General features: G+C 46.3%; 1 protein-coding gene across 1 annotated transcript; it reads left to right on the forward strand.

Moving 5' to 3' along the window:
* Positions 1 to 15,089: 15,089 nt before the first annotated feature.
* Positions 15,090 to 20,064, forward strand: rho (rhomboid). Its single transcript, XM_017242985.3, has 4 exons — positions 15,090 to 15,410; positions 16,775 to 17,150; positions 17,722 to 18,139; positions 18,261 to 20,064. The coding sequence occupies exons 2-4, from the start codon at positions 16,821 to 16,823 to the stop codon at positions 18,572 to 18,574; spliced, it is 1,062 nt and encodes a 353-aa protein (XP_017098474.1). The 5' UTR covers positions 15,090 to 15,410; positions 16,775 to 16,820; the 3' UTR covers positions 18,575 to 20,064.
* The last annotated feature ends 239 nt before the right edge of the window (positions 20,065 to 20,303 follow it).

Below are 20,303 nucleotides of genomic sequence, written 5' to 3' on the forward strand. Positions count from 1 at the left end.
ATTGCCCGGCGTGGACTTCTAACTGTTCTCCACTCCGTGTCATTTGTCGCGTCTTCTCGAATTCTCACACTTTCCATCGTAAATCTCGGAGGTTGGCCACGTTTTGCATCATCTTGGGCTGTGTCTCTGTATCTGTATCGGTACTTGGTATCTGTATCTGGTATCTGGTATCTGTATCTGTATTGGGCATATTATAAACCCCATATCGGTGTTGGCTCATCATCATCATCATCGCACCCAGTTGACATCTCAATTATCTTCCAAGAATGTCGAAGGCTTCGGTAGCACGTAGAGTAGCCTCAAGAAGGAAGTACCTTTACAGTTATGTCAGTAATGGTTTTTATAAGGAAATCGTCCCTCGGAGGAAGCAATACGAGATGGTGTGAGGATTACGAAGGGGCTAATGCATAATTATCCAGTAAAATATAGATTTTCACAAAAAAATATTAAATCGGTGTCTACGAACTTCCTACTGAAGATACATAAGTACTTCAGAACTCCTAGATGATCATGCAATGCAATGTTTTTCCAAAGAAAATTAATTAAACTTCGCAAGTTCGCGGTCGGTGTTAATGGACTTCAAAGCCCTATATAAATGTTGAAAATATAATGAGGGGCGGCGAGCAACTTCTCCCCTGGCCGAACATGCGAAAAGTTCTTCCGAGGAAATTCGCGGAACCCCTCCTAACTCCTCCTAAGTTAGGCCGAAGCATGCAATTCCTAGGCATTGAAGCGTGCCTCTAATAGGCGCCTTACACCGTATAGTCTGCACCTGGACTATCTGTTAAATACACAAAGCACTGAAGGAAACTATATGCTACTACAGGGTTGTATATCATAAAACCTTGTTCTTTTCTGATAAGCGTTTTCTCACTGTGCAGCATAACTTATACTTTATTATTTATGCTCGAGCATTGATAGAATTGTTTGGAGAAAAACCCAATTACCCCGGGACATGATGATGATGGAATCGGTAGGAATCGAGGTGTGACCACGAGCCAAGATGTCGTAGGGAAGAGTTCTATACCGAACCCTCTGGGTGCTCCAGATGATTATATACTACAGGTCTTCATATGCTACATACTTGGAGCCGTAAAACGCTGTACTAACACCACTAATGATGATTGTACTTTTCCAATGTTAGTTGCGGGTTTTGGGTCGTTTTTAAGCGTGTTCGTTACGCTCGGCAGTTGCATCAACATCACATCCACATCATCTCAGGGGGGATCCAAGTTAATGTTAATGTCGCGTTCCAGAAATGATAATGATTCCCCAACCCGCTCGCCACCCTCACTTAACTTGGCAGATGAGCTCTGGAGAAATGGGAGAAAAGTGCAGCGTCACCGCTCCGCTGGCGAACCAGTCGAGTTGACAACAGTTGTGCTCCAGAAAACAAAACAGAAAAAGCCAAACACCCAGCCAGCACAACAAACAAAGCCGACCAAGCCAAGCAGCGATATAAAGTTATTACATTTTGGGAGTTTTTTGGGGTATTTATTTTCTTTTAATTCCCCGCTAGTTCGGCTCCACCCGCACTTTAATTGGAAACAGTTTCCCAACACCCCTGGCTCGGGCCCAACAAGTCAAGAAGTCTAATTACCAAAAGTCATTCCGCTTGCCAGTTGCCTCCCCTCTGCTCTCTGATTTACATTTTTGACATAAACTTTTGTTCAACTAAAAAAGAAGCAGCTCGGAGGGCAAAATAAAAATAGCAAAGTCATTTAATTGCGAAAACGCGTTTTAATTGCTTCTGGGGCTGGGGCAGGGGCCTGGGCCTGGCCATGGCCTGGGAGCTGGGAACTGAAAACTGGAAGTTGGAGTAGTTCTTTGCCCGTAATGGGAATCCAGCACAGTTCGCTCTGAATCTTAACCTCTTTCCGACCGCTTTTCCCAGCCCAGCGTTAATTTGGCCCGACCACACAGAAGAGACATCTTGCCAAAAAAAAAAAAACAGTAAGAAAGATAAAATAAATATCAGAATGCCTCATAATTTCATTAGGCAAAGTTACACTCCAGTAACGCGGCTGACAGGGGGTCTGGCTTCTGCCGGGAGCTGGCCACTTGGCTTGTTTATCGTCGAGCCGGGTTCAAGTGCCAGCCCGAGGAGGAAGGAACGGGGCGGAAAAGTCATCAAAATTGGTGACCCCGACAATTATACGCAAGGGTGACCCCCGCCTTGCAAGTCACTCCGAGGCCACTGAAAAATCATTACGAAAACTTTTGCCAACTAACAGGATTAGCCAGAAGTTTCTGGGACACGTACAATTAAAATAGTCTGTCAGTTAGGTGGAAGTTCTACAATTTCTATTCAGAAATAATGATGTTAAGAGTCAACCAACTTGGATTTGACTTTCCTACAAAGTAGTCTACTCTTAATGGTATAGCTTCATGGCCTAAATGTTATTTTAATCCTTCATTTAACTGGCCTAGTTCGACCGCATCATGAACAAAAATTGTTAAAATACCACAGCTAATAAATACAAAACAGATTAGCAGTTCATTCGACTATTTGCATTAGAATTTACGAGCCTGCCAAAGTACTATTATTCCGAAAAAAGCCATGAAATTCCTCCTCTCACACTCCAGCACTACATCAGCTATATAAATTAAAATCAATTATTGCCACAAATCTAAACCATGAGAAACAGCAGCTTTGGCTCGGCTGGAATGGATTCGGTTCGGTTCGGCTGGTCTGGGCTGGGCCGGGCTTGCCTTGGCGAGGTCCGGGGACTCCGGGGAGTAGGCTCATAAATCGAGCCAACTTGTCATGCCCGTGGGGCAAAGTTTTGGACATTGATTGCCAGCTTCTACATATTTTCCCACAGTGCAGCTGATCGAAAAGTGAAAGAAACACCGAGTGGAAATTATTAAAAAGGATACGTTCAGGCAATACCCTTTAAAGGAAATTAAATAGAGAGATTTTCAGTCCTTACCATTTTGGATAGCTATCGAGTTTTCTTTATAGAAATGGTGAGAAATTCAGGATAGTCCATCATACCCTTTCATCCTGGAATTATTCGTCCCGTGGCAAGGCGAATAAAAAGTTATTAAATGCAGTTGGAGGAGGCATGAAGTGGGAGCCTCTGTGGCAGCCACCTGTGACATGAAGTGGAGCATACAGCATGGAGAATGGAGCGTGCAGTGTGCAGCTTGGAGTGTGGCAGGTCGCAGTGGAGAATGGGGCGTGCAACGTGGGACTTAGACGCAGACAGACACAGACGCACGGCAATTACGCGTCTCTAAACAGCTGAGTAGGCACAAGGACCAATCGGAGTGGCAATGGGAATGGAATGAGTACTCCTCCATAGCTGATGCACAAGCTCCAGCTCCTGCTCCTGGTCCTGGTGCAGCAGAAATTAAAATTACACCCGCGGGCCACGTTCGGACCAATGCCAGATCCGCTTCTAAAATTATAAATACAATACAACAATTCAAAGAGGTGGCCGGAGCCGGAGCAAGGCCCAAAACCGAATGCCCATCCCGATCCGATCCGATCCGATCCAATCCTGGCGATTCCATGCCATGGGAATTACACTAATTTAAAGTAATTGGCTATAGTTTTTCACTTGGCATTTAAATACGAGTGTGTGTCCAGTTGAGACCATTCCACTCCACTCGACTCCAGGCCAGTCGCTGGGCGCTGCCGTCCGCAATTTTAATCGATTTGCGTATATGGCGAATGGAGGACTATTAAACCCAAAACAAAAACAACGAAATACTGGCCAGGAGAGACAGAAAGCAGCCATCCCGAATGCCCCGAAAATGAGACTTGCCAACCTGGAGCTTGGAGCGTACCCAAAAGTGGGCGTTACCCCAAACTGAATGGGAAAATGAGTGAGTTCTTCGGCTGGTGGGGATTGGGGATTGGGGACTGGGGATTGCGGCTTGAGGATTGCAGAGATGATGACGACGACGTCGCATTCCAAGTAGCGCATATGCTCCGCCAACGGCAGCTGGAGGCGATCCTGGATCGAGCCCTCGAGTTCAAGCTGTGGAGCCTTCAGAGCAAAACTAATTAAAAGTGCCCCGAAAACAAAACATTTCTGAGTGCGAGATTAGCCTAAGCGGAACCAAAGTAATAAATACCCTTACTATGATACTAAGTCAAGGTACTAGCCATAGAAGTGTATAAAATTAAATATTAAATTACTGTAGTATTGTAAGCTATGGTTTATAAACTATATACGAAATATATACTATATACGAACGAAAGATAACAGATCCTTTGTAAGCTTTTTTTCATCTCTCATCTTGAACTTGTAAGACCCCTTAAGAGGGCATCAAAATCAGGGCAATCCAAACAAAACGAAGCCAGAGCGAGGTGACTCGACTCGAGCCAAGGCGGGACACATTGCCAGGAACCTTTGCCCATCTGCATGCCTTTCGGGCCCCGAGGCGCTGCCGATCGGAGAGCTCCAAGAGATCCCATTTGGGATTTGGGGGGCAAGGCGGCTGGCGAGGAGCTCCCATTTTCTTAACCACTAAAATTAATAATAAGTGATCTGGATCTGGTTTCGAGCCGAAACAAAAAATACTTTAGAACGGCTGTGGAACGACGTCTGGGGCATAAATAAATGTTATGTGTTTTTTGCCAGCCACCGCAGAAGGAGCAGGCCGGGAGCAGGAGCAGGAGCAGGCGCAGGAGCAGGAGCAGGAGCCGAAGGAGCTGAGCAGGCAAATCCATAATGCTCCTGTCCCTCGAAATCCCATACCACGTTCCGTTGGCACCTTTGTGGCCTGCGGCGAGACAACAAAATCATTTTGCCGCCGCCGAAGGTTCAGGGCAAAAGGGGCTGGGGCGCCCATTATTGATTGGCTAATCAAATCATTTGCCAGACTTACGGCAACTTGTAGAGCTTCGCATCCTCGGCCATCCCGATTCTGAATCTCGAATCTGAGCAACGACAGGCGCAATTATCATTCCAGAGTCGCGACGCGACACGGCCGACTAATTAATAATCCCGGCGATTAGCACAGTCCCAAAAACAAAGGTCCTTCCCCGGATTTCTTAAAGCTGTCTGTTTTTATTCCCTATTCCTTGGGCCGTTTATTAATTAAAAGTCTTTGGAGGCTGTAACTGGGCAGGCCTGCTCTTCTCAACACCCAGCTGGAGTCGAAAGTCCATCTGTTCTTTCATTAAAGACATGAGGGAGTACAACCTTAAGAAGGGTTCTAAATATCATTTTGATAAAAGCTAAGGGCCTGATCTGTTATCAGACTTGAGATATATTTGAAGAGTTATAACCCTTGTAGAGTATCTTTGAATCCCCTACCTTCTAGCCAGAGATTTCCCTTCTTGTTTTCATTTGTTTATTTCGCACTTTCGGCGCCCGGCATTAATTAGTTCTTTCGCGTCTCCAGTACGACTCTCGGGGGTCTGAGGTAGGTGTTTCCTAATGAGTTGCCACAGACGCCCTCCTGGCCGAGTCCGGATTAAGGACGCTGGCCATAGGTAGGTGTACTTGATGGGCTGTGCCCCGAATGCTGGCCGAGTTAGTTGTGCAAATAAGTTTATTAGTGCGATGTGGCAGTGGGGCGGGAATCGAAAGGGGCGTGCGTTATGATGAAGAGCCAACAGAGACGTCTGTTGATAAAGCCCTTCCCTGGCGAGGAAGGACTGAATGGACACATAAATATGTAAGCCATTCGCCTCCATTAGGGCGAGTGGAAATCATTTGGTCGAGGGGAGGAGGCCGAAGGAGCATTTCGTCGCTGGCATGTGTAAAGTGCGAAATTTCATTTTTAATAAGCGAGGATTTTCTCATTAAGCGCATTTACCATTTGCGGCCAGGATATGCCGGCCAGGAGGACGTCTGAATGGCCCCTGGGGCATTGAGAGCAACTGGGCCAAGAGCACCCAGCGGCGGCGGATTGCGGATGTAATTGCGGATTTATGTTGCTTGGAAAACTGCAAGTGCTCGGAAAACTGGAAGCCCGTTGACCAAAGATAATGGAGTCCTGCAGCGTAAATAAGTCCAGTCCTCCAATCGTCCGCTGGTCATCTCGTCCACTCGCCACACATGTATTTTCTTTCGGGGAATGTGTGGATTTCATTTACTTTTCAGAAAATTTAAATCAATGGCCCGGGCTGAGCAGAACCTTCGCTTTAATCCCGTGTTCTGTGGCCACAGCATAAACAGATACCGAAGGACTCGCCCGCCAGCCCGGCATGCTAATTAAATTAGTTTTGAATGAATCCACACCCAAAGAGCCGAAAATTCAATTTCAGGTTCGGCCAAATTCCACCAAAATTGGCGGGATCCGCTGGCAGGGATTACATTACCATAATCATCGGAGTTATAGTCGCTGACCATGTGGCATTAAATGCCAATTAAATGGCCCAACGGAAGCAACACACAAATAGCTAATTGATAGATGTGTATATTTGCATCCACACATCCGTGTATCTGTATCCGAGCCGGGGATTATGGACGCACTAATCGCGCTATTATGCACCGGGCGGGGGTGGCGTGTTATGACGGCTACAGGATATAATTGGCTGCCAATTGAAAGCCATTTGATGTGGTGTCGGGTCAGCTGTAGACCGGCATACAGTATAATATTATAAGCCTCTACATAAGACAGTACAAAACGGAGATTAAAATAATGAATAGCGGGGCCCTAGCAGGACCCCCAACTAGGATCCTCCGCGCTTCTCCCTCAGTATGCTGATTAGTTTTGGCTTCTTCCTGGAATACGTGTGCTGGGCACGCGTGGCAGGATCGGGGAATAGCCAGCCATATGGCAGGGGTCAGTTGCCGGTCAGCCAAAGCAGGACCTCAATCAAGGCATAAGGACCTCAGAAACTGCAGCCCAGCCGAAGGAGCAGCCGTCATAACAGCGTCAAAACTAATTTTCATTTTCGAAAACAAAACAAGGAGCATCTGCTGCCGCAACCAAATTAAATTTACAAATTATTGGAGAAACACTTTTCATTTTGGAAAAGTGAAAACTCCTGCCTGGTGGCTGGTGCCTGGTACCTAGTGCCACTCAGCCAACTGTTGTCTTGGCAGGAGCGAGTCCAAATCTGACAGCATCATCATTAGGAGCTCCTTTAGGAACTCCTCCGACTGACTGACAACTGCCACGAGTCGTCTCCTCAGGTGTCCTTCATCGGCGAGGAATGTTTCATAACAAAATCGTGATAAGCAGAACGGTGCCCTGCTCCTTGGGGCGTCCTTGTACTTTCCCTATCTGCAGCCACTTTCCCTGCCTGCATCCTCGGCAGCCACGCGCTCCCTGGCGTCAGCTGCGGACCGCAAGACTAGGCCAGAGCCCGGATCCAAGCCATATGGCATCCATCGACGGCATCAGAACATGTGACAAGTCCTCGACTCATTTGATTCCATAATTTGCAATAAACACGAATGTTTATGGAAGGAAAACGGGGACTCACTGGAGATGAATCAACCATCTGGTGGAGGATCTGTTCTGTTTTTTGCTTCCAAGCGAGAGTTCCTCTGGAGATCATCGAACAATAGCCCTTCCGGCTTGGTTTTCTCATTCGGAGCATTTATTTTAGCATCCTTGAATATTTTATAGAAACTAAGGATGCTAAAAGATGGCTTGAAAGTTTTGGTAATCTTAGTTTATTTTCACCAGAAACTGGCGCATTTATCAACCATCATGTGAGTTCTTTGGAGATCATCGCCACAGGACATCAAACGTACGTGAAATCCTCCAATGCCAGGATGGAAAAGGGAAAATCAAAATACACCAGAACGTGCCCTTTGCCGGCATAGCTAATTCCCTGCCCATTCATCCAGACAGGAACAGGAACTGGATAGGAAAACAACCCGAATTCAATGCGAATAAATTTTCATTTCCAGTTTCATTTCATCTCTGAGCCGAACTGCATTTCCACTCCCATTCCCATTTCCATAAACGTGACCCCTTGAAAGTGATGGCAAAATGTGTGTCATGGTCAGGCCGTGACAAATTGCAGGGCGCGTGAGCAGAAGAATGGCAGCGGCAGCGGAGATTTACTGACTGGTTCTGGTTGTGGTCCTTGTCCTGGGCCCAGTTCTGATCCCCGATTGCCAAATAAAAAAAACAATGACACAGCGTGAGGCCTCAAACCTTGTGATTTTTTTCGGGGTGTAGGACCTAAACCGATTGAGGAATTATTACGCAAAATAGAGTTCCGACAATTGGGAAAAATGGCTTAGGATCGGGGGCTTAACAGATTGATGGGTAATACCACCAGCCCACGTCGAACCTTTCCCTGGCGGGGTTCGAAAGCGTTTAAATTCAGGCGAAGCGTTGAATTGGAAAGCGGCATTATCAGCACGCGATTGGGCCAGCGATCTGTCACTAATTACTCGCCGGCAATTGCAGGGCAGGTGCAACAGCAACTGCATCTGGAGTTGATTGAGTCGCACCAGATCGGAACGGATTGGAGAGCGGCCGAGGGCGGTGCCGGGCGGCAGGGCGGCAGGGCAGCGGACGGAGCGGTCATCGGCTCCTCTGGCGGAGGCGAGCGGCGCGTGCTTTAATATTTGTACTTTTTTCCGCTTCACTTTCAGCCCGGCCTCGCGCCTGTCTGCTGCTTTGGTTATGGACTTTTTGTCGAGGTTTCGGGATTCGTGAGCGTCGCTTCCGTGCGCCAGCTGCAATTTGTGGCTCATTGCAGGCAGGCCTACGAGCGGCAGAATGGCTGAAAAAAGGGCCAGCCGGAACAGTGAGCGTGGAGAAAGGGATGACCCCAAAACGAATCGGTGCTACCCTCATACGATGATGTATTTAAAATTTGTTAAAGATTTTTCCATAAATTTAAATACATTTGGGAGGTGGAAGATGTAACCTATAAGAAGGGCAAGAGGTCTTGAGTTTCTAAATAAATAGTTTGGATCCTTCAAGATCCAACCTTTCCACTCTTCTATATCTTTGTAGTACTCCCCGTATAACCCTACAACTCCTCATAAAATCCCTATACCCTTCGATCCAAACTTTAAGCGATTTCCATGAAAAAAGTCGAGAGCGCGGGGCAGCATTTAAAAGGCCAAGCGAGGCGTTTTACCGGCAATTATCGCACTGGTCAGGAGGGGGCTATAAGCCCCAACCAGGAGGGGGAAGCAGCTGAGCAAAGTTATCGGTTGGCTCAACTGTCCGTGCCACACGGTGAACGGCGATTCCAGCTCATCATTAACCACAAACAAAAAACAAAAATGTTGAAACAAAAGGGCAAAAACCACGTCGAAAAACGATGCTCCGATGGCTCCACTGAATATTTTCGGATGTTGTTGTTTTTTGTCGCATTTTTTTGGGTTTCAGTTTCGGTTTCGGTTCGCTGATGAAGGTGGAGGATGGGGCCAGAGCAGGAACAGGAGCTGGAGCTGGATCTGGCATGGATGCTGAAGCCTGGGGAGACCAACCTGTTGTCTGGCCTGCGTCGTTCGCGTGTTGTAATTGCCGACGCCGTCTGGCAGCATCTGTTTTTGGGGCCGTTTATCGATGGTCGATGCCCCTCTTTCCCTTACACTCAAAGAATTACCCAGTTCTTAGTTTTCTTGTAGGGAATTTTAAGGAAATTGCTAACTAACTTTTGCTCCAAGAACTAGACAAGCAAGGACTAAGCTATAGTTCCTATTGGTTTATTTATTTCTTTACCATTTATTCTCAGTGTATCCTGTTGAATACCTTATTTTAGTCTGTACCTCATAACCACAGTGTCAATAATCGACAGCTGCCTCGCTCCAATATCCATCTCTTCGGAAATACACATACATATTTCTGCTGGAGGCCCCCCCTTTACATAACTTCGCAGCTGCCCGAGCCATTTTCGGAGCCGGGTCGAGTGCAGCTTTCAATTAGCCGCCTGCTCCTTGTAATGAAAGCCGACAGAGCGGCCCTTTCCCCTCCCCCACCCAAGTGACGACTTGTCGGGCTGTGGAGCTCCAAAAGGGGGGTTTTCGGGACGAATGGACTGGGCAGATGGAGGGGTGGGCACGTGCCAGAGGCGCAGAGGGGGACTTAAGCTGCAGGAGCAATTTACCAGAGATTGACAGCATAATCCATCAATGGCGGGGCCTGGATCGAAGTTGCGAAATAAATCCTTCAAATACAAAAAAAAGGGACAGACTGACCTACAGGTGCAGCACTTGGCCATGACTATTGATGTACTATTTCCAAGGGTTAAAGGTCAGTCGAGGATTCAGGTTATAACCAACTCTATATCAGGGAATATAATGTTTTAAAATAATTCCATTAGAATAAATTCCTAGAAAAACCTTAAAACTTTTAACCCTTTTCCCGAAAGACAATTAAACTAATCATAATTAGAACCTAAGCCCATTAACCCGCAAGCCGTGACCCCCATCCCCAACCCCATGTCCTGCAACCCTGCAAGGAACTACTCACTCGCTTCCTCTTTCAAGGAGCAGTTTTAATTTTTGGTTGAATATTTTTCGGGTGCAGTGTTTGCTCAAATCCGTAATTAAAACGCTGAATGGAAGAGAAAGCTGAGAAGCTGAGCCGTGCACTTTGTGGGCAAACAAGGTCACCAATCCAAAGGGGTAACTACACCAGAGTGTCCATTTCCTTCGGACCAGGACCAGTAGTGGGGGAGAAGGAGCGAAGTCACTTCACGCCGAGCGTGCAAATTAAAACGGAATTACAGAGCTGACTGGCTGGAGGAGTTCCCAGTTCCGAGTTCCGTCTCGGGGGATTGGGTTTCAGCGGTGTCACGAGTGCAGACAGGTCGCCCAGACACCCGTCAGACGCCTCCCACTCCCAAGGGGTTGCCTTTCGCATTCCCAGCTGGGCACGGAAGTCGCACAAGTGCATCATCCCATTCCTCGGGAGCTGAGCCGCTCAGGAGCTCAACGGCTCAGGGTTGGACTCTGGAACTCAGCTGGCCACTTGGCGTAATAATATTTCAAATTGGGCCAAGTTCCCTGCCAGCCAGCCACCCAGCAACCCGTACAAACAGCTCCCAATGAAATGCAATAAAAAAGATGTGCAACTTGCACAAGTTTTCGCTCCTCGACCAAAGCAAACTTTTGTAATAAAATGTTCATTAGTGCTGGTAGCGCCCGCTGAGTTGTAGTTTCAGATCCTCCTCCTCCTGCTTTGGCTCCTGCTCCTACTCCTTTTGGTGGACCAATCCAAATCCCCCTTAGTCCGCCACCTTCGGTCATGTGTGGCCTCTGTGGCTGCGGATGAATTGCAGTTTTAATGTGTTGCCAGTTGCCAGTTGCCAGCACTTTAACTAACTGGGAATCCGAGTCGCTGCGGCAAAAAATTGCCAGATTGCCAGATTGCCAGAACCGGGCGGATCAAGTTTGAGGAGGGGCTAGCGGCGGGATGCGGTCCAACTTTTGCCGCGTAATTAAAACCAAAGCATCGCCAAAGTGGACAAGCGCCCTTTAAACTGATTAGCGCCACGAGTTTCGCGAGTGTCCAGTGGTCAAGTGCAGGGTCCAGGACCATGAGTGGGGCTTAACATGATTGCCGAACTGCTGCTGGATGCAGTTTTTATTCCCCTCTTTTTTTTATTGTGGCGCCCGCCGATTTGCTGAGGAGCAGAAATAAGTGGAGGGCTTCAATTTTAAACCAAGTGGGTTCAGTTTTTCTGATTTATGCAAAGAGTTGACGGTTTTCCTTCAACAGACCAGGCTGAAACTTCTCCTAGGAGAGTATTTGGCTCTTAAGAACTTATCCAAACACTTTTTAATTATTTCCTGAAATCATTCCCATGTATTCCTTACGATTTCTGTTGACTCAAGACCTCTTTCCCAGCCATTATCTGTTGTCTTATCGGCAGCGGAGCCTGTTTATTTATTCATTCCGATGACTTACTCCAAGTCAGAGCCAATTTGGATTTGGCCATTATATTGTGGCCCTTTTTGTCTCGGCCTTTGTCTTTGGGACTGTTTGCTCGGCTGCCAGAAATGGCAGTGCCGACATGTCCTGGGAACCATTCCAAAAAGTGCCCGGCATACATACAAATGTCCTCCTTAGCTTTCGCTGTGGGATCTGGACTATTTTCGATGCTCTTGGTGCTGCATTGACCGCAAACCCACTGCCGTTGTCCTGCCTTAGTTCGCTTCGCTCCGCCCCGGTCCTGCCGACTGCTCCGGGATTAGGATGCACAATAATTTCAACAATTACTACTTGAATGCAATGTTTATGTTCAATTATCGTCCACAACTGACCCAGCTGAAATCGAGGCAGGACCGCTTCCTCGTTCGGGTCGTTGCAGTTCATTGATTGACATTTTTATTATGCATATTCGCTGGTCTGTTATCCTTGTTACGCTTCCTTCCTGCCTGACGGCCGGCACTCCTTCCGCCCTCGCCCCGCTGCCTCCCTGCCTCCCCGGGACCAATAACAATAAATTTCCAATTTGTCTTTGGCATTGGCCATAATGACGTCCACAAAAGAGACCTTAATCCAATAGATAAATTCGACGATATCCTGGCTCCTTTCGGGCCATCTCCTCCGGCCGCTGCCGCGGACAGTCTCATTACTCGTCCATTATTATTGGCCTTCGTCCTCAATCAATTTTTCAATTTCATTTCCAGTGCTCCGTTTCGCGATTGCCCGTCAAGTTCTGGTCCTTGTTCTGGTTCTGGTTTGTGGAGAAAATTATAAAAATTTGCATTTCATCCGGGTATCTCTGACACCCTTCAGTGCCGGGATGTCCTTTTGTTGTTTCCGAGCTGAAGCAAGTTAGTCTCTCCGAAAGTTGGCCCTTTCAAAAAATATGATCCTGGTATGACAAAATCTTCCTCGTTTTTTGGTTAAAGAACAAAACTGGTTGGGAGCCACTCAGGTGTATCCAAGCACTTTGAAACCGACACTTCCAAAGGCCCTTTTCTCAGAAGCTGCTTGAACGACGCGCCTCTTTCCGATGATTAGTCCCACAGATCCCTGGGAAGGATAACAGGCGCTGGGAAAAACACACGCTGCCCGCAAAGGCACACACATCGCGAAACATTTGGCGGAACTTGCAGAGACAAGTGCCGCAGAACAAAAAGTCGCGAATAGCGAAACAAAACTCCGGGAAGTGGAAAAGTGCCGGAGCGGGAAAAGGAGGCAAGGACACAGGACATGCAGGACACCTTGCTGCGCGGTGTGGGAAACAAGTTGCGGAATTTCCTGGCCAAGAGGCAGATAGCCGCCGCATATGTTGAGCACATGTTGGAGGAAATTCCCGCACAAGGGCCAGGAATCAACGTCCGGCGTGGGAAAAGCCCGCCCACGCCCACCCGGCCCACCGAATTACCTGTGTGCCTGTGTGCGGGTGACCTTGCCAGTACGGGTAGGAGGCGGAGAGGACAATTGGGTCCACTGGGATGGCAGTGCTGTGATGCGTGCCCAGCACAATGAAATCGGATGGAACTCAACCTGAGGGAACGTGGGAAAAAAGGATTTACGATGGAGTACTAGAAGCTGGAGTCGAGCCGGTGACGTGCCATCTAATGTACATGCATAGGTGTGTTTTTTCCATCCGTATCTGAACATCCGTATCTGTCGCTGTATCTGTGAGTGCTTACCTGTTGCACGCACATGTTTAGAAAGTCATCATAAATCTCAGTAGCCAGCTCTCCCTGCTCTCTACGCTGTGAAAACATTTTCACTTTTCATGCGGGACTCCGAGGATGACTCGCCAGGACAGTGGGAATGTGTGTGGGTGTTTGTCTTATCTATCAGATCTGTGTAAATTCCCAGCTTATCATGCAAAACACGTAATCACGCTCCGAAGATGATCCTTGGCTGGGCCACGCCAGGAAGCCAGGAAACCTCGTCATCGGATGCTACTCCTTTTGTGCAATGTGCCGTGACCTTTCCCGCGAACTCGTCCTCGGCTGACTGCGTCGGCTCAGGGCTGCCTAATAATTTGTATAAATATTTATTTTTGCTACCGATTTCTATCTCTATCTCCTCTCTACGCCGTACTCTCCCCGGACTAAAAAAAAAGGTGTGAAATTCAAAACCCCCTGGCCATGATCTCTTACTGGGAATCGGAGGGTTTTCCGATGCGGTACATGTTCTGCATTGCTAAGCTGGATTGCTGGACTTGATTTGCATTTCAGCCAACCTGCTGTGGCACGTTCCAGGCTACAGGGGAGTTTCATATTGGTATTATATTTAAAATTCAATAAACTTTACGAAATAGTCAATGATTGTCTTGTAATAAAAATTGGGTATATTTAGAAAATTGAAGCGATTAATCGATTGGTGATTCGAATGCGTTTTAGTCATAAAGATGAGTAGTCAGATTGGTGGAAGATTACTCATTGCTTTAAATTTTAAGTTAAATTATTTAAAAACCTGTCATCGTAAAAAAAAAGTAAAAAAAAACCCAGGGACCGGGAGTTTAATCAGTTTTCTTTATGAAATCAAACCTGAATAAAAATAAAGATTAATTAAATTTAATAAATTCTAAATAAATAAATAAATAAATAAATTTAATATAGCTCAAAATTATGTCATTATCAGAACAAGTATAAACTAGGATTTTAGGTAAAACCTTTAATTATATTTCATCACAAAATTTTCTTTTTCTAGAAGATTAAAAATAAGAAACTCGAAAAATAATACAAAATTGGGTCCTATTAAAGATAGCTTATTCCTTGACAGACTTTAATGTTACGAACAATTTATATTTAAAGATGTATTTTAATAAGAAACCAAAGAGCTTAATTGCATTTAAAAAACCCCCAGTGCAGTTTAAACAACCTACCAATTTTCTAGAGACCTCCAAAGTAATTTATAAAAATTGCTTACATTAGAAGGCTGACTGCCCCCGACTGTTGCAATTCATGACAAAGCGCACATCTTACATTCAAAGAAGAGGCGCATTTCTTAGTCAGTTAGCCAATGACATTGGTAATAGCCCCCGGGTTGGCCAGGTGAGTCATTAACCGTTATGGGCTACTAGGGGCAATCGAAGCGATCTATAACGCGTCGCATCCAACGGATATATGACGCGTCGCATCCAACGGAACGGTCGGCTGCCAGGTTCTCTTCTACGCGACGCGCACTCTTATACGAGCGCGAACGAAAACACAACATGTTCGAGTTGCAAGCGGAGCCGTATAAAAGCCGGTGCCGTTGGACGAGTGCTTGAGATACAAGATACATTTGACGCGGTCGAGACACATGGATAGTCAGTTAGCTCGCTGTTGAAAAAGAAGAACGACGACGTGTGTGTGGGTGCAACAGCAGAAAGATACAAGATACAGAAACCAGAAAATACAACAAAATAAAATAATACCTCTCGGAACAAATATCTCGAAAATGATTTTTCGAATTATCTGTGAAGTTGAAATCGAGTTCCGAACCTGTGAGAAAAGTGGCAAAGTGAAAGAACAACATTTGGATTAAAGGCAGCAGCTGAAGCGAAACCCTCGTATTTCGGATAATATCAGACCTCAGTGGAGGAAAATCGAGAAGAGCCCAAGGTAAGCCAGAGGAGAATCCCCGACCTTAATGAGACCCCGACGCATTCGTCCGGCAAGGGGCAGGGGGGCAGGCGGCATGGGGCAGGAGGCATGGGGAAAATTGCAATAGAAATTGTCGCACAAACAAATAAACAACAAAAAGTGCACTTTAAGGGGTAATGAGTTTGTTCAACTTGCAGTTCTGCCTGTCTCTCTACGCGTTTGGTTTTTGCTTCCCCCAAAGGGGTGCGAATGCAAATTACACCTCGGGTCATGTGAAACTATTCTCGGACCGAAGTAGAGTTCCAGGCTAGCCTCCAGAGGCTTGAATTAATTTTTTGAGAGCTGTCGACTTTCAACATCTTCTTCGGGTTTTTCATGCAATTGTCATGCTCGCATGGACATTCAGTGCAGTTGTCTGCCGAGCCGCAATTAAAATTAATAAATAAATTAATTAATAAGCAGCGGGCCGCGATTTCGTTCCATATTGAAATCGCTAGGCAACCGACAACCGAGGGCCGAAACGAAAACAAAGACCGTCCCACTCACTCTATGCAACATGTTTTTCTCCGAGTGTAGGTGTACATGCCGCAGACATAATTACAACAAAGACAACAACAGTAACGGTGCGTGTGTGCAACGCGACTTGAGACGGCCAGACCGAGAGAGGAAATAAGCCAAAAGCGTTGGCGCTGAAATTCCAAAAAAAAAAAAAAAGTAAAAGATTATTTTTTGTTGGGTTGTGCAAGGCAATGAAAATCAGAAAAGTGATTTTTTCGTCAATTAAATTGTTCAAGGAGCCTACAAAGATTTGCTCGTAATTGAATCGAATGCGATTAACATAGTTTGTTGGGAAACGCGGCTGTTTGGCAAATTACAATAATGCCCGGCCATTAGCCGATTAGTTGGCCATTAACGGAGATGATTTCAGGGCTAACCGACTGCACTCACAGATACAGATACAGATACCCAAGTATATGCCGAGTCTTTCTGGCTAATTTTAGCACAACTTCCCTTGGAAGAAAACTTGCCCCATCAAATTTTATGGAGCTCTGTCTACTTCTGACCCAGTTTTCCGACGTGGCTTTCTTCGAGAACAACAAAAAAAAAAAACAAGGAAGTGGCTACACACGGATGAAGCAAAGCCCGAGAGTCCGTATCCCAGTCCATAAACAAAATTCTTGCTCGGAAAAATCTTCCCTGCCCCATCTCCCATCCTGCCTCAATGTTGTAATTGCTTTTCAACTCTGCCGCTGGCAGTGCCACTGCCACTGCCAGTGCATTTCGCCCTGTTTTATGAATAATTTATGCACTTAATTGATTTTTGTTTATTGTTCGGTTCAAGTTAATTAATTACACACTTTATGCGTGCTGTCTCGTTACAGAATTTCTTCTCCGGCGCCACAAGAAAAAGGAAAAGCGAGAAACAAAATGGAAAAGCCAGCGAATGTAAACGAAACTAAAGTGCAGATGGAGAAGGAGCCAGTTGAGGCCGCTCCCGCCTCTGCCCATCAAACGGAGACCATCATTGACATTCCCCCCGTGTGCTCCGCCTCGAACTCCTCGTCCTACGACACGGACTGCAGCACGGCCAGCAGTACCTGCTGCACCCGCCAGGGCGAGCACATCTACATGCAGCGCGATCCCTGCCACGTCCCGGCCACGCCGCTTCCGGAGGCGTGCGGCGAGGATCTGGACATGCTGAAGTACGAGCACCGCAAGCACTGGCCCTGGTTCATCCTGGTGATCTCCATCATTGAGGTGAGTGTCTGCACGTACCATTTATTGCGGTCCTCGAATCAAAGCCGCCGCACAACTTCCACCCAAGAGCGATAAAAATGATTTAGCGGGGGGCCAGGCCGTGAAAGGAGGAAGTTTTCCAAGACTTTTCCGTGGTATTTCCCCGTTTTTCGCTCCCCACTTTCCACCAGACTGTGTCTGTGTCCGTGTCTGCCTCGGTGGCGCCCCCCGAAAATCGATTGTAAACAAGTCGAACAACAAACAGCCCAGCCACGAAACGAATAGCCTTTTTAGGGGTTCAAATTTGTGATTTTTAGACTAGCATATATAAAAGTACATAATATTTTTGTTATGTGAAAAATATAGGAGTCCTGAGTAGGAAGTAGCACGACAAGGCGGCCAACAGGGCGTATGAGTTCGCTCTTTTGAAGCGCAGCCAAGTTGGCAGCCGAATCCCTTCCATGGGACTTTATTTGGGACGCATTTCGGTCGCGTGCCAGACAGCCACAACATAAATCAGCTTGGGGATAACTCAGCCCACCCAAAAATAGTAGAAAAAACTAATCGAATCCCTTCCTCCGTCCAATTCCAGATTGCAATCTTCGCCTACGACCGCTACACCATGCCCGCCCAGAACTTCGGGCTGCCCGTCCCGATTCCGTCGGACTCGGTGCTGGTCTACCGGCCGGACAGGAGGCTCCAGGTGTGGCGCTTCTTCAGCTACATGTTCCTGCACGCCAACTGGTTCCACCTGGGCTTCAACATCGTCATCCAGCTGTTCTTCGGCATCCCCCTGGAGGTGATGCACGGCACGGCCAGGATTGGCGTCATCTACATGGCGGGCGTCTTCGCCGGATCCCTGGGAACGAGTGTGGTCGACTCGGAGGTGTTCCTGGTGGGGGCTAGCGGTGGTGTGTACGCCCTGCTGGCCGCCCACTTGGCCAACATCACCCTCAACTATGCGCACATGAAGAGCGCCTCCACGCAGCTGGGATCAGTGGTTATCTTCGGTGAGTTTCAAGCAATGCCATCTAGAAGGATAATGGAGCTTCTCTCTTGCCATTTCCTATCTGGGAAGTGTTTGTGGAACAACGTCACTAACTTGATTCCTTATTTTTCTTCTCATTTTAGTATCCTGCGACTTGGGATATGCTCTGTACACCCAGTACTTCGATGGCGGAGCCTTCGTCAAGGGTCCCCAGGTGTCGTACATCGCCCACCTCACAGGAGCCCTGGCGGGACTCACGATCGGCTTCCTGGTGCTGAAGAACTTCGGGCACCGGGAGTATGAGCAGCTCATCTGGTGGCTGGCGCTGGGCGTCTACTGCGCCTTCACCGTCTTCGCCATCGTCTTCAACCTGATCAACACGGTGACGGCCCAGCTGATGGAGGAGCAGGGCGAGGAGATCACCCAGCACCTGCTGCACGACCTGGGCGTGTCCTAAGCGCCAGGACCGTGCCCAGGACTCAGGAGAGATTGAGAGACATAGCGAGTTCGTGGCGAAGGATGAAAAGAAAAGTTCACTCTGCGATTTAGTTAAAAACTAAATTCGAATTAATTGGCTTTTGCTTTTCGGTTAGCATTACCGTTATCGTTATCGTTACCGTTACCGTTACCGTTTGCAGTTACCGTTAACCGTTTCAGTTCCGAAAACACAAACTCAACTCAAAACTAATAACACTGAAAGAAATACTATAAACCGAAGCCGAAACGTGTAAACAAATGTTGTGATAGAACCAAAGACTGAATTTATTTCGCGTGTAAAAACCAATTAAAAGATTGAGGAAACAGATTCGGAGCGGAGCAGTGGGATCCTCGGTGGAATCACCTCTCACTATGATTTAAATTAGGCAATTCGTTTCGCCTGTTTTCTTAAAAAACATTTATTTATTGGCCGCAATTAACTCTGAATGTATCGAAGCTGTATCGGGTGTTTATACATCCATAACTCGAACTATGTACGTAGTCCTAGCGATAGTATCTGTATCTGTAGGTATAACTAGCTCCCTAACAAATTGTTTCAAATTGTAAATACTATTAAGTCGCACACTAGTCAGCAAAACAAAGGAAAAGGCAAAAATCCGATGGAAAACCACAGCAAAGAACCATTCAGTTCAGATCAATTAAGCAAATCGAATTAAATTAAATTAAAGTCACTTAATGCGTTACAAAATCGAGCAAACATTTATCGTAATCCCCTCTTTATCGGAAAACCAACCACACCACACCACACAAAAGTATTACTAATTATATTTATTTATTGTAGGGCAAGCGAGGGTTTATTAATTTGTCAGTCGAGCCAACTATTTATTTATTTATTTAATAATTTAGTGAAATTCACACAAAACCAAGCACGAAAAAACAGGAGGTCAGGAGGAGAAAAACAAACTAATTCAACTGTAAAGAATATCCAATTGAAAATACACACGAGAAGCCAAAGAAAATAAAAATCAAAACATTTCAAGAATACAACAAAAAACACACAAAAAGCCTTTTTATTTTCCTTTCAGTTTTAGGTTTTTGATTTTCAGATGCCCACACTCTGAGGGCCATAAATAATCAAGGAGGAGATTATCAAGATACTTGACATATTGACCGATACTCTCCCCCACACATACAGTCGCAATCGCAAAAGATATATACACATTCATAGATAGATAGAAACATGTATGTATATCGTACGCAAATAGAAAAATATTCAAAGTAATCGCAGAATGAAAATAGCTAATCTGGCATGAAAGCCAGCAGAGCGAGAGCCAAAATAGAATCCTTGTGGGCCAGAAAGCCCCAAAAGTTAGCATATTCGATTCTCAATAATATCCGCAAAACCGAAAACCAAAAAACCGCAAAACGCCCACCCTCCTTCCAAGCACACACGATGTCCCCCGTTCCTTTCGAGAAATAGGAAAAGGAAATGTTCAGCACGAGACATTATAGATAAATAAATAAACAGAGAAAAATTGAACAAAAATAAATGTCTAAATTATAAATGAAATTCCTGTTTTCTTAATAAATAACCCTGGGTGGCTGAGCCGATGCCAGAGGTGGGGGAGGCCTCATTCAATCAATATTTGCTCCACATAAATATGAGCGCTTCAGCTCATGGCGAAAAATTGCAACTAAAACTTGGGGAAAATCCTTAATTAATACCCATTCCATGAGCTTCCCAGTGC

This window comes from Drosophila bipectinata, chromosome 3L, assembly GCF_030179905.1.
Source record: "Drosophila bipectinata strain 14024-0381.07 chromosome 3L, DbipHiC1v2, whole genome shotgun sequence".
Lineage (NCBI taxonomy): Eukaryota > Metazoa > Arthropoda > Insecta > Diptera > Drosophilidae > Drosophila > Drosophila bipectinata.

Coding starts and splice junctions, on each gene's coding strand:
- rho (XM_017242985.3), top strand. CDS start 16,821: ATGGAAAAGCCAGCGAATGTAAACGAAACTAAAGTGCAGATGGAGAAG. Junction 17,151..17,721: donor TGGTGATCTCCATCATTGAG/GTGAGTGTCTGC, acceptor GTCCAATTCCAG/ATTGCAATCTTCGCCTACGA. Junction 18,140..18,260: donor GGGATCAGTGGTTATCTTCG/GTGAGTTTCAAG, acceptor TTCTCATTTTAG/TATCCTGCGACTTGGGATAT.